This window comes from Borostomias antarcticus (assembly GCF_949987555.1).
Source record: "Borostomias antarcticus genome assembly, chromosome: 10".
Lineage (NCBI taxonomy): Eukaryota > Metazoa > Chordata > Actinopteri > Stomiiformes > Stomiidae > Borostomias > Borostomias antarcticus.
Window position 1 is genome coordinate 15839065 of NC_140243.1, and position 12895 is coordinate 15851959.

The following is a 12895-nucleotide window of genomic DNA, read 5'->3' on the forward strand; positions in this document are numbered from 1 at the left end:
TCGTAGAGTAGAGAATGTGAGCCGTGAGCCTACAGACGTAACGGAGAATAGCCAGTCTGCGCGCTGTGCGCATATTACAGAGGCATGTGAAAAACCACAACAAGCCCTCACTCTATGTAAGCACAACTAGGGATTCATAAAGACAGATTGATGAAAACAACCGTTTAGCAGCAGAAAATAGATTTTTTAGAAGCTGCATTCTCAGTGCCCCGTCCGCCGCCATTACATGGATATACTGGCTCGCGCTGGATTTTACATTTCTTCTACAGGCCTCCGAATTACACCAAAGTTATCTCGGTGAGTCAAACGTCTTATAATATGCCGTAAATAAGGTCCAGGTTGTCAAAAACGGGCATTCTCCTTTAAGCCTCATCCACAGCGCCCAGCTCAACTTAGATTTTTGCCTAAATCCACGTTAAAGAAAGCTCGACACAAACCCATTAAAGGGACCCCGAGGAGTTTATTTTTGGTTACGAAACAGTCTCATTTTAATGTGGGTGAATCTACATTACCCACACTTATTTATGTATCCATTTTCGACAAATGTCGTTTCTTGTATGTAGCCTACTTTATTTTTAGATTATTATTTTATGGTCGGGTCGTTCAGAACTTCCTTGGATTGACGAAACGATTTACTGCAGTAGCCTACGCCGCCGACAAGATGAAGAATAATTTAAATATGACCGTTATATATATTGTCAAAAGTAACGTTACTAGGAAGACCTATGTAATTACCTTGTCGGTGGCCATCGTTCCGTTTTCAAAACACCCAGCTCAGGTAGCTAAGGTTTACGACGCGTTGGCGCGTGGAGGCTCATGGGAAATGTGGTCTTTTTGGGCGGAAAAACACTTCCGCTTCCCGAAACTCCTCATAGGGCCTTTAAGCGTGCAGATCTCCAGGATTCGGCCCCACAGTGTCTGAATTGTGGGGAGAACAGTGAAGCTATACGCTTCAAAAAACAAAACATAATTTATTACATTAATTCAGGAGAAGGTTTACAATTTACACACGCCGACACATTTCCATTTCCAACAGCAGTTAGAACAGAAATTCCCCAATATATATTCATACATTCTGCAGACTGACAATAATAGAGGGAGATCCATAAATATACCCTCATAAACACAATATTGTCCATTATTATCATATGAGTGGCAACCACTGAATAAGCTGTGTAATCCTGTCTTGAAGATCCTGGTTTCTAGCTCTGCTCTGGGGCCATGATGAAATTATCAAGGTAAAAGACGTCCCCCGGGTCGCTAATTGTGTTTTCTCCTCCCCCAGTGGTGACCTGCCCCCCGCCCCCGGCCATCCCTAACGGCTATCTGGAGGGATCTGTGTTCGAGTGGAGCACCAGCGTGAGCTACAGCTGCCTGCCGGGCTACGAGCTCTCCTTCCCAGCAGTCCTCACCTGTGTGGGTAACGGCTCGTGGAGCGGCGAGCTGCCTCAGTGCCTGCGTGAGTGAGCGATGCACACACGTAGACTGCCCCAAACACTCCAAAGGAACACATACAGCGTTAAAGGAAAAACACTTACTCAGAACACACACAGTGCATTCAGTGTATGGTTATTTGGCCAGTGTGGGCTCGATTTGCAGACGTTTTCTGATAAATTACCTTGTATTTTATCATTATAATGTTTTTTAAAGAAAAATTGCAGCGGCCTCTTAGCAAAAAGGCAGATTCTTATTTTTGTGCTCATTACAGTGTGTAGTAACAGTAGCGCACAGTGATGAATAGGCTGGAAACGGTGACAATGGGGTCTGTCATTGCTGCTGCTGACCATGTTTAATGCAACAGAAGTGATTATCTCGGCATTAAAGCGTTTGCTAGCCATCATCCCCAGCAGAGTGCGCCTGAGCCAGAACCAAGCAGACTCAGAGCAGCCGTGACACAGCAGGCGGCGTGACGCTAAACGCGCTCAGTAAACAGCCGTCCTCACTGCTAACACCACGCATACAGCTGGAACAACGACCACGACGACGACAAGCGTCTGTCTGGAAGTCCCCGTGTTTTTTGTCACTTGCGACTTGCCACCTCCGACCACAAACGAATGCACCATAAGTCATAAAACAGATCAGGTGTGGGTGTTAGGTTATAGAAACTTGCAATCTGGTCATCTGGTCACACCGCCAGGCCAGAATTAAACGTTGCCAGGACGACCGAACATTCTATCGTGTGTCTGGTCAAGCTGTTTACTGCTTACTGAAATGTCAACAGAAAATGCATCCAGGAAAGTTCCCTATATGGACTCAAAGCTGTGTGACTATTCATACACTGTCTATGGCCTAATACAGGTCAGCTGAGTGCAATTCTGTCTACTGTGGCAGAATGTGAAGTTTACGTTAGCAAGGGTAAATGCTGTCTAAAACAGCACAAAACTACTTCACTTTCCAACGTCATAGCCGGCCCCCCGCATTCTGCCCCATCCGATGATTCATCACACGAGAAAAGTTTGAGGCAGGGCTCTGGAGTTTGACTATAGGGTCCTCAACAAGCGTGTCTCATACTGTATGTACAGCTCATTCTTGGGCCCGGGGCCAACTCCATTATATTTCCATAAAACAGAAGATTATCACGAAGCCCTGAGAGCCTATGAGTGATGTGCGTTGTCTCCTGTTTGGTGGCTCGCTACGCCCGTGGAGTACAGAGGCGTTCTTCTGACTATGTGACAAGAATCCCGGCTGTCTCATCTAACTCCTTATTTGCTGGGGCTTCACATATTGGCTCAGCTATTGGCTGGGGAGAGAATTCAATATTTATTCGTCAGCCACAAACATCAACACAGGTGTGGAACACATTGATGCAATTTCTCGATAGAGATAGATATTTGCAACGTTGCTTAATCCGGTCGTTCCTGTGCGGCTCGGATTCCCACGTCCCATTGACGCGGAGCTATAATGTGGTGATGGCTTCGGGAGCGGCTTTCTTTTGGCTGCGCTCAGCACAGACCCGGCTACTGTTGCAGGAACTTATCTCCGGCTCCAGACCCTCTACGTCGAGTAGACGGCAGGTCCTGAGGAGCTAGAGCCACCGTCGTTGACTTGATTTCCGCCTGCGACTCCCGGCCCACAACACCCCCCTGCTTTCTCATAACAAACAAGGGTAAAGCCCCGGGCGAACGAGTCCCCTCTCTGACAAGCATCGAGTGATTGGGAGAACTGCTGATTCCACGTTTGTGGCTCTAATCCATTTGATAAGGAGCACAGTCAAGGCGGTGGGGGCTGATCTGAGGCCCAAGTCCCTTCAGAGAACCGTGGAGGAGTTTCTCAAACGTTCGGCGCAGATGGCTGCAGCTGTTAGCCCATGGGCCCTGTCTAGAAATTCATTTTTTCAGCGGGTAATTATTTTGATCTAAATTGCATTGGCTCAAACCCCCCTCACCCCTCAGGCCACTCATATGTGTATTCACCGCATTGCCATTCACCGTGTTCTGGCAGTCTGGATTGATGGGAATAAAATAGGCCCCAGGTGAAGCGCCGTCTAAAAAATAAATAGCTAAGCGAACATGCGTGACGAATATTTTCCATGTTTTTTTCACTGAGTGTCCTTTGCTGGACTGAGCCAGTGAGATGGTGCTTTGGCTCGTTCCAGCTAAGTTCTGTGGAGATCCAGGCACCCCAGCACAGGGCGGGAGAGAGGGCCGCAGTTTCATCTACAAGTCTGAAGTGACATTCAGCTGCAGCGCCCCCTACGTCCTGGTGGGTTCAACGACGCGTGTCTGCCAGGAGGACAGCACCTGGAGCGGCTCGCAGCCGCGATGCATCGGTAGGTAGCATACATGTCTACAGTCACAGAGCAGAAGACCACACAGATGGGTAAACTCCTAGGCTACTTCAGCTAATGAGCGGCGTGAAGAGTGACGACACTCTTGATGTGAAGCTACGTTACTGTACATGTCCTCCATGAACATAGTTCCACTCTTCTCAATTATTGCTCTTTTTACAGTGCATTTCATTGAATCCATATCTGCTACCCCACTCATGGTGACCATGACTCTCTGTTCTAGAACCCAGCAGGACAAGCTGTGAGAACCCCGGAGCACCTGAACACGGCTTCATGAACATCAGCATGGGTTTCAAGGTGCTGTATCCAACACTAGGTTAAGCACTTTAACACTAGACTTGACAGCAGCACTGGGCTGCTATAAACATCTTTTAAAAATGCAGCCTAAAACCAAGGTCTTGCCAGAATCCTTTCAGCCAGGGGCTTTCTAAGAGTCCGGAGCCAGAACTAAAGTTTTTAATGGGGAAAACCAGCTCGCTGCACTAATTTGTCCAGCCTGGGACATCCAAATATTTATGGATTTGGAATCATCACATATTCCTTTGGATGATGTTATGTCGGTGCAAGGATGTGCATTTCATCACAGCAGGCCTTCCACACTGACTTCTCTTCTCTTGCTCTGTTCCCTTTAATTAGCTCTTCTATTTCACTCTCATTATCCTGAAATGCAACATATCCACCAGCCTGTTTGATGTTTACACAGCGATGGGGAACTACACTTCGGTTGTCATAAACTCCTCACAATTATGGATATCGGGGTGATTTGCTTAAGTGATGTGCAATAGCCTAAGGGAAATTACCACAAAATGCTTTTTATGCAGACTAGAATTTGACATGAACACCAGCCACACTGTACATAACAAGAACACAACCCAATTATTTTTCTCATATATTCAAGGAACATAAATTTGCATTAGAGATGCTTAATGTGATGAGAGCCCCTGCTTTTCAGTTTGACTAGTACAGCGATATGTACTGCACTAGAAACTTGTTCATGTCTGGTTCAAGAAACAGTGTATAACGCCCTCGCACAAACCACCAAACGCTTACACTGCGGTAGCTGAAGCAGAGCGCGGCTTCAATCGTATGCCTTTTCCTGGGCTGTGGCTGACGGATAATTGTGCTTGGTTGGTGTGTGTGGCCGTTCCTAGGTGGGCAGTAGGCTGGAGTTCCAGTGCGAGCAGGGACACCTGTTGCAGGGCTCCACCACTCGACTCTGTCTGGCCGACCTGACCTGGAGCGGCTCTCATCCCTCATGCATCCGTGAGTGCCTCGCCGAGTCCCTCCCTCGTTAAATCTGCTCTCTCCCCCCCCCTCACCCCCACCCCACCCCCTCTCAAGCTAGTTCTCTTCACAGAGTGTTCCCTCCATCCCAATCAACCTCTCATCTCTGGGCTGTCTAAGCAGGGTGCTGGCTGATTACCGGCAGGGCAAATACTGTCCAGAAGCGTGTGTTGTTTCTATAAAGAGACGGCCCCCCCATCGTCACCGGAAGAGCTCTTTTCCCAGCGCAGTCAGCAGGTGCTTTATGTACCGTTGTGTGATTAAAAGCCCCTGCGGTCGTCTCTAACTAATTGACACAGTACCACAAAACCCACAGAATAATCTTGACACTGAAGAGTTTGGTAAACACTTGAATAGCAGCGGGAGTAATGGGGATGATTAGAATAATATGTCATGGCCACAATTTCATAACAGCCCAAGGAGACGCAACCCTCCATGGAATTTACCAGGATTTCATAACAGCCCAGGGGAACGCGTCGGTCTCTCCGGGACTGGATCTGCTGAGACGACTGAAAGAGAAAGTGTATTCTGTACAGTACTGTAATGCTTAACCCAACGTCTGATCTTGCCACTGCACTGCAGGGTTAGTGTGTGTGTGTGTGTGTGTGTATGTGTGTGTGTGCGTGCGTGCGTGCGTGCGTGTGTGTGTGTGTGTGTGTGTGTGTGTGTGTGTGTGTGTGTGTGTGTGTGTGTGTGTGTGGTGCAGTGCGTGTACAGTATGCATTGCCTGTCATGGGATAACAGTGGCTCTAAGGGAGTCAAGTCTGTAACTCAAAGCCTGCTCCTGTGTCCTAGAACTGTACTGCATAACCCTCTTACATATATCATGCACCGGAGTGGAGTGGAGTCGAAGAAGCGCAAACAGCATGACATATTCACAGAATAAACCGTTCATGGAGGACATACAATACTGTATGTTTGAGTGCATCTGCTGTATCACCTCATGATATGTGCTATGATGATGACGCTGTCGCAATGAATACTGAATGCTGCCATGTAATGGAGCCTCCGGTATATGTGTGGCTGGGTCCTGCTGTCTGCTGCAGCCTCCCAAGCACGCACACACACACACACACACCTACCACACACACACACACACACCCTCTCTCTCTCTCTCACACACACACACACTTGAGCGTGCACACACACACCTACGACACACACACACACACACCTACCACACACACCCTCTCTCTCTCTCTCACACACACACACACACACACTTGAACGTGCACACACACACCTACCACACACACACACACACACACACAGGCCACATCGGTTGGGGTGCATCTCTGCGGGAGAGTAGCAGAGAGCCTGCCAGCCAGTCCTCCACCAACTTCCCCATTACCCCCCTGGGATCTCTGTTTCACCACCTCCTCCTCTTTGATGGAGCACAGGCACAGAATTTCAACCCCCCCCCCCCCCTCCCCCCGCCTGCCTCCACGCCCTATCACAGTTAATGTCATTAAAACCCCATGAAGGGCCAATTTGATGGCATGACTCACAGGCAGCTGTCTTCCACTTGACAGCCAGCTACTCATTCATCCAGTCGCAAGCAAAAATATGCTGTTTATTCGTCATCCAGTGCTCTCCATGAGGCAAATGGATCCTTTTCTCTCTTCATCTTTCACAGCCTGTTTAACGGACTATTGGCATATTTTTTTTCAGCTTTGTTTAAAAATTAACTGACCATTATGCCAGTAAGTGGCACATGAAAATGTGTGATGGCTCCATATTATCCTTGTGTTTTGTCAACCTTGCGCTCACTCTCCATCTCCAGTTCTAATGGCCTGAATACGGTATTTACCCTGTCACACTTACTATGCTCTCAGTCAAACAACAGAGTGTGCTGGAGGCCTAATTGGCTGGTATAGCGTACCATTTAGAACCAGACCTACAGTGAGTGTCAAAGATTGGATGTAATGATGATCTTCATTCCTTCCTGCACACGTATGCACTGTATGTGTGTTTGTTTGCATGCATGTGTGCGTGCGTGTGTGTGTGTGTGCGTGCGTGCGTGTGTGTGTGTATGTGTCCGTTTAGCTCACTACTGTAAGCAGCCAAAGACTCCGGCTAATGCAGACGTGGTGGGTCTGGACTTGCCAGCCTATGGCTACACCCTGGTCTACAGCTGCCAGCCGGGCTCTGTCCTGTCTGGGGGTTCGGAGCATCGGGTTTGCCGCTCTGACGGCAGCTGGACTGGCAAGGTGCCCGTGTGCAGAGGTAGGGAGCACACGCCTCTGTCTGCTCTCCCAGCATGACTGTGAGGGAGCCGGCCGGGGTCAACTAGCAACCCCAAAAGCAGCTAATGGGAATCCAAATATATAAATATCCAAATATATATATATATATATATATATATATATATATATATATACTTTTTTTTGCCGGGGGGGTTGGGGGGGGGGGGATATCATGTATTATCATGCAATATGCATTTAGCAAATCTTAGCATTTGGCAGAAAAGTCTCTGACTACACCTTGGTGGAGTCCATGACTTCACAAAGATTTCTGTCTTCGTTTGTGGCTTTCAGCATTACTGATTGGATTTACTGACTTTTAATCGTTCTTCTTTGGCTCCAAAGACAATTACTTCAGTTTTATTTTTGTTTAGTTGAAGAAAGTTCTGGCACATCCAATCGTTGATTTGTTCTATGCACTTACTCAGCGCTTGTATGGGATTATAGTCCCCTGGTGATATGGTGATATAAATTTGTGTGTCGTCTGCGTAGCTATGGTAAAATATATTGTTGTTTCCATAATTTGAGCTTGTGGGACTATGTAAATGTTGAACAAAAGAGGCCCCAGAATGGAGCTTTGGGGAAATCCACAGGTCATTTTTGTCTGCTCAGATTTGTAATTGCCTATAGACACAAAGTAGTCCCTGTCCTTCAAGTAGGATTCAAACCAGTCTAGCACTGTGCCAGAAATTGTGGTCGAAATCGTGACTGGAAGACATCAAAACAATTATTTAGTGCCAAGTTGTTCAGCTGTTGAAAAACTGCTTTTCAATGATTTTACTTAAAAATGGGAAGTTTTTACATGGGCCTATAATTGTTAATTTGTGAGGTGTCTAGATTATTCTTTTTTAAGAGTGGCTTGACGACTTCAGTTTTCAGTTTGTGGGAACACACCTGAAAGAAGAGATGTGTTTACAATTTTATCAGAGGCCATGCAATTAGATACATTTTTTCAAAAGCCTGTAGGCAGAATATCAAGGCAACAGGAGGATTTTAGATATTGTATAATGGCCTCCAGGGTTTTATGGTTGATCGGATAAAATTGTGTCATGGTATTGATTTTAAGTGGACACTGGGACAACACATATCCTGTACTTGATATGGAGGCACTGACTGCTTGTCTAATTTTCTGAATTTTGTCAGAGAAGAATGAGGCAAATTTATTGAAGGCCCTGGTGGATAGAAGTTCAGAGGCTACTGACACAGGAGGGTTTGTTAGCCTATAGACAGTGGCAAACAAAGCACATGCATTATTATTGTTTTTGTTGATGATGTCAGAAAAGAAGAACTGCCGTGCATTCCTCAGCTCCAAATTATAAATGTGAAGTCTCTCTTTATAGATGTCATAATGAACATGGAGATACTGTGTTTTTCGCCACCTGCGTTCAGCTTTTCTACATTCTTTTTTCTATTCTGACCAGCGCAGTGTTTCTCCATGGAGATCGTTTCTTACCAGAGACCACCTTCACCTTAGTGTGCGCACAAGCATCAATAATATTTGAATTTTAGAATTGAAATTATCTAAAAGCTCATTGACTGACCCAAGAGAGGGCAGGTGTGAACGAGAAAGCCTGAGTAAATATTTCACTGGTGTTTTCAGTGATGTACCATTTTGTATTGAACATTTGTGTGCATGGAGATAGTACTCTCAATGAAAACACAGAAATTATCAGAGAGCGCAACATCAGACACCTCAACCTTAGGCATATTCAGACCTTTAGTGATGATCAAGTCCAGAGTGTGCCCCTAGTTGTGTGTGGGCTCCGTCACATGCTGAATCAGTCCATAGTTATCAAATAAGTTACATTACATAAAGTTAGTAATGTAATTACATGCTATTTGGGTTTAGAGTTATAGGTTACTGCACTAATGTGGCCTTTTCAAAAGATCATCTGGAGACATTTATGCCAAATTGCTAAGATTTGCTAAATACAAAAGGTGTTTGATGTCTCAATATATGTAATCTCAGTAGTGCCTGTCAAGATGTTTGGGAAACCTTGGCTCAGTGCAGATATGGAAATGTGCATGTGAGAGCCAGATTCCTGTGGGTTAGAGGAATGTCAAATTAAGGAAAAATACTGTGTTGGCAACATTTTTGATTCAAGCAGTCTTTATTTTCTGTAACATCCTGGGGGTGTTTCATGTTTCATTTCTGTGTACAAATGCCTGTGTCATACATATTTATGTCTCCAGTAGGCACCAAATTGACGGAGAAACCCCCCAAACACATTCCAGGGACACCAAGCCCCAAAATAAATGGTAAGAATTTAGAGTTGAGAGGCTGAGAGGGGTTTGGGTCACAGTTACTACTTTTTGTTCCGGTGCTCAGAGAATACAATAGTAAAAAGATAAACTGCAGGATGCTGTGATGAGGGGGAAGAAGACTGAAACTTTGGCCCCAAAATAATAACTGCAAGATTTGCAAGAGAAGTTAGTTAGTAGAATACCAATGTTGTTTTTTTCTTTTCAAGAAAAGTAGACTGTCAGAGTAACTTCATACTGTGGGCGTTTTGTAAGCTGTCCGCAGCTTCGTAGATTTCCCACCTGAAATTGGCTCACTATATAGTGTGTGGATACTGTAGATAAGGAGGCACTGCGAGTGGACAAATCAACCCACAGTTGCTGGTGTCCATTTTAGCCATGTGACAGTGACAGTTAGACAGTGATGTCTATCTGCACAAAAGACGAAGGGGCACAAGAGAAACAGGATGAAGAGAAACAAACCTTTTCAAGCCCAGCTCCATTACACTGGCATAAACACAAAGGATAATTTCTTCTCTTCTTCTAATTGCAGTCTTCCCCAACCTTAATGCAAAAAGTGCATCATTCTGTGTGTTAAACTTCGGATAACTCTTCACGCGTCATGCTAATGCAATTCCTTTCAGTTTGGATTCCCAGCTACCAGCCACTTAAACGTGCCCACCAACTCTCCCTCTAAAACATCGATTTCATGCCACAAAGCTGTTGCTATGACAAAGTCAACAAGACTCATTAGCCAACAAACACCGCCTACATGTGCTGTCGATGTACAGTACTACAATTCCCTGGTCCGTGTTTAACGTCGGCCTCCTTTGTTTGTTGCTGCAGTTCCCGACGATGTCTTCGCGCCCGATTTCATCTGGAAAGGCTCCTATCATTACAAGGGCCAGAAGCAGCCGATGACTCTGGTGATCACCAGCTTCAACGCCAGCACAGGAGCAGTCAACGTGACTCTGACTGACAGCACCATGGAGTTCCTACTCTCCGGCAAGTCGTCTCACTAACCTTTTCCCCCCTCCCCCTGTTCCTTTGCTGTCACATAGATTTACGATAATTGTCCGCAGTGTGTCTGTTATCAATCAGCCGGTAAATGATTTCCAGCCTGACAGTCATCAGATGTCAGCCCTGTTATAAGACCACTGATTCTGAAGAGAAACGTGTTTGTGCTGACTGACTTCTCACTGAATAGTCTTTCTCCTCTCCTCCCCTCTCCTCTCCTCTCCTCTCCTCTCCTCTCCTCTCCTCTCCTCTCCTCTCCTCTCCTCTCCTCTCCTCTCCTCTCCTCTCCTCTCCTCTCCTCTCCTCTCCTCTCCTCTCCTCTCTGTCTATACTATTCCTGGTCTCTTATCCTCTCCTCTCAACTACTCTTCTCTTCTCTCTCCTACCATACCCTCCTCTCCTCTTTTCCCCTCTCCTTTCCCTTACCCTCTCCTCTCCCTCTCTTGTCCTCTTCTCTTCTTCTATACTATACTATTCCTTCTCTCCTCTGCCCTCCACTACTCTTCTCTCCTCTCCCCTACCATACCCTTCTCTCCAGCTCTCCTCTCCTCCTCCTCTCCTTTCCTATCCTCTCCTCCTCTCCTCTCCCCTACCCTCTACTCTCCCCTCTTATCCTCTCTTCTCTACTTCTATGCTATAACTCCTCTGCTCTTCGCCTCTCCTCTGCTCTGCTCTGCCGTCCACTTCGCTCCTCTCCCCTATAACCGTACCGTTCTCTCCTCCCCTCTCCCACTTCTCCTCTCCTCCCCTCTCCTCCTCTCTCCCCCTCCTCCTCTCCTCTGTAGGCATGTATAAGAGTAAGGAGGCTCGTCTGATGCTGCTGCTGTACCACACCCGGGCGCTGGCCCACACCACCTTCAGCAGGATCACCGAGGAGACCTGGGCCATGGACGGCTTCGTAAGTACAACGCCCCAGGCCGCTCGGCCGCCAGACGACTTTAACGGCCCCGCGTTCGATCGTCAGTATACTCCAACCGCTGTGATTCTCTGAAAAACGCTATATCGACAATATATCTTTATTTTCATCCACCACCTCCCAGTCGGAGTCAGAGGACTTCTTTGCACGAGTCAGTTTAGAGTGCATTTCTGAACGTATTCGTTGTCTTCCTGTCTTTGTCGGAAGGTCTCTGCTGAACCTGACGGAGGCAGTTACGTGTTTCAAGGCTTCATACAGGGCAAAGACTACGGACAGTTTGGACTGCAGAGGCTCGGTAGGGAGACTGCTTACTGCCCCAGTCGCAGATGGTCGCATCACCGCGGCTACCATTCATCATCGTCATTATCATCATCATCACCATCATCATCATCAACCACATCATCATCATCATCATCATTATCATGAAAAATGCCACCACCTCTTCAGAAGTGACCCTTCCCCCTGACCGCTCCACAGGTATGACCGCCAGAGAGAACGTCACCACTCCCGACCCACCCCGCGGCACCAACGGCAGCTCCGTGGCCGTTGCCATCCTCGTGCCTTTCTTCGCGCTCCTCTTGGCGGGCCTCGCCTTCTACCTGTACAAGCAACGGTATGTGGGTCACGTCCGCTTCGCGGATGACACGGCTAATATGCCACGGCGTTTATTTCTATACAGCCTGCGCACCTCCGCCCAGACGGCTCATTATGATCGTCTTTGAATCTGATCAAGGCTTGATAAAATGCATAATACCTGATAATGAATGTGTTGAGCGAGTGTGAATGACATTGATTGTGTTAAGACTACCCAGAGATGGTGAATTGCGGGGGTTTCAGTGGCTCAAGTGCTCAGGGGTGCAGCGCGCAAGTGCACGTGCGCAGAGCCGAGCGTACATGATTGTTTTTATTTGTGTGGGTCGTTTGTTCCAGGAAAACAGATAAGGCTCAGTACACGGGCTGCTCCGTCCACGAGAACAACAACGGCCAGGCCACGTTCGAAAACCCCATGTACAACACCAACACGAAAGCCGCGGAGGGCAAAGTCGTCCGCTTCGACCCCAACCTCAACACCGTCTGCACCATGGTCTGATACCCCCAACCCCGACACCGTCTTCACCATGGTCTGATACCCCCAACCCCGACACCGTCTGCACCATGGTCTGATACCCCCAACCCCGACACTGTCTGCACCACGGGCTGATAGATACCATAGTCTTACTGGTTTGGTTTCGTTAGGGTTGAACACTCTTTTTTTTGTACCTGCATGTTTCTGAAGAAGCACATCCTCGGAAACACAAAGCACACTTTCAGGAACAAATACTGTAGTGTGGTTTTGTGTGTGTGTGTGTGTGTGTGTGTGTGTGTGTGTGTGTGTGTGTGTGTGTGTGTGTGTGTGTGTGTGTGTGT

At 47.1% G+C, this 12895-nt stretch overlaps 1 protein-coding gene across 1 annotated transcript in view; it reads left to right on the forward strand.

Moving 5' to 3' along the window:
- Nucleotides 1-12578, forward strand: part of LOC311314026 (CUB and sushi domain-containing protein 3-like) — a gene marked incomplete at both ends in the record, with an annotated part of 136469 nt that extends 123891 nt beyond the window's left edge. Inside the window, 11 exons of the mRNA XM_084444309.1 lie at nucleotides 1286-1459; nucleotides 3596-3769; nucleotides 4011-4084; nucleotides 4939-5050; nucleotides 7118-7297; nucleotides 9508-9573; nucleotides 10402-10560; nucleotides 11358-11470; nucleotides 11696-11783; nucleotides 11966-12101; nucleotides 12419-12578. Coding sequence (XP_084300435.1) covers nucleotides 1286-1459; nucleotides 3596-3769; nucleotides 4011-4084; nucleotides 4939-5050; nucleotides 7118-7297; nucleotides 9508-9573; nucleotides 10402-10560; nucleotides 11358-11470; nucleotides 11696-11783; nucleotides 11966-12101; nucleotides 12419-12578 — 1436 coding nt within the window. The remainder of the gene's footprint in view (nucleotides 1-1285; nucleotides 1460-3595; nucleotides 3770-4010; nucleotides 4085-4938; nucleotides 5051-7117; nucleotides 7298-9507; nucleotides 9574-10401; nucleotides 10561-11357; nucleotides 11471-11695; nucleotides 11784-11965; nucleotides 12102-12418) is intronic.
- Between the last annotated feature and the right edge of the window lie 317 nt (nucleotides 12579-12895).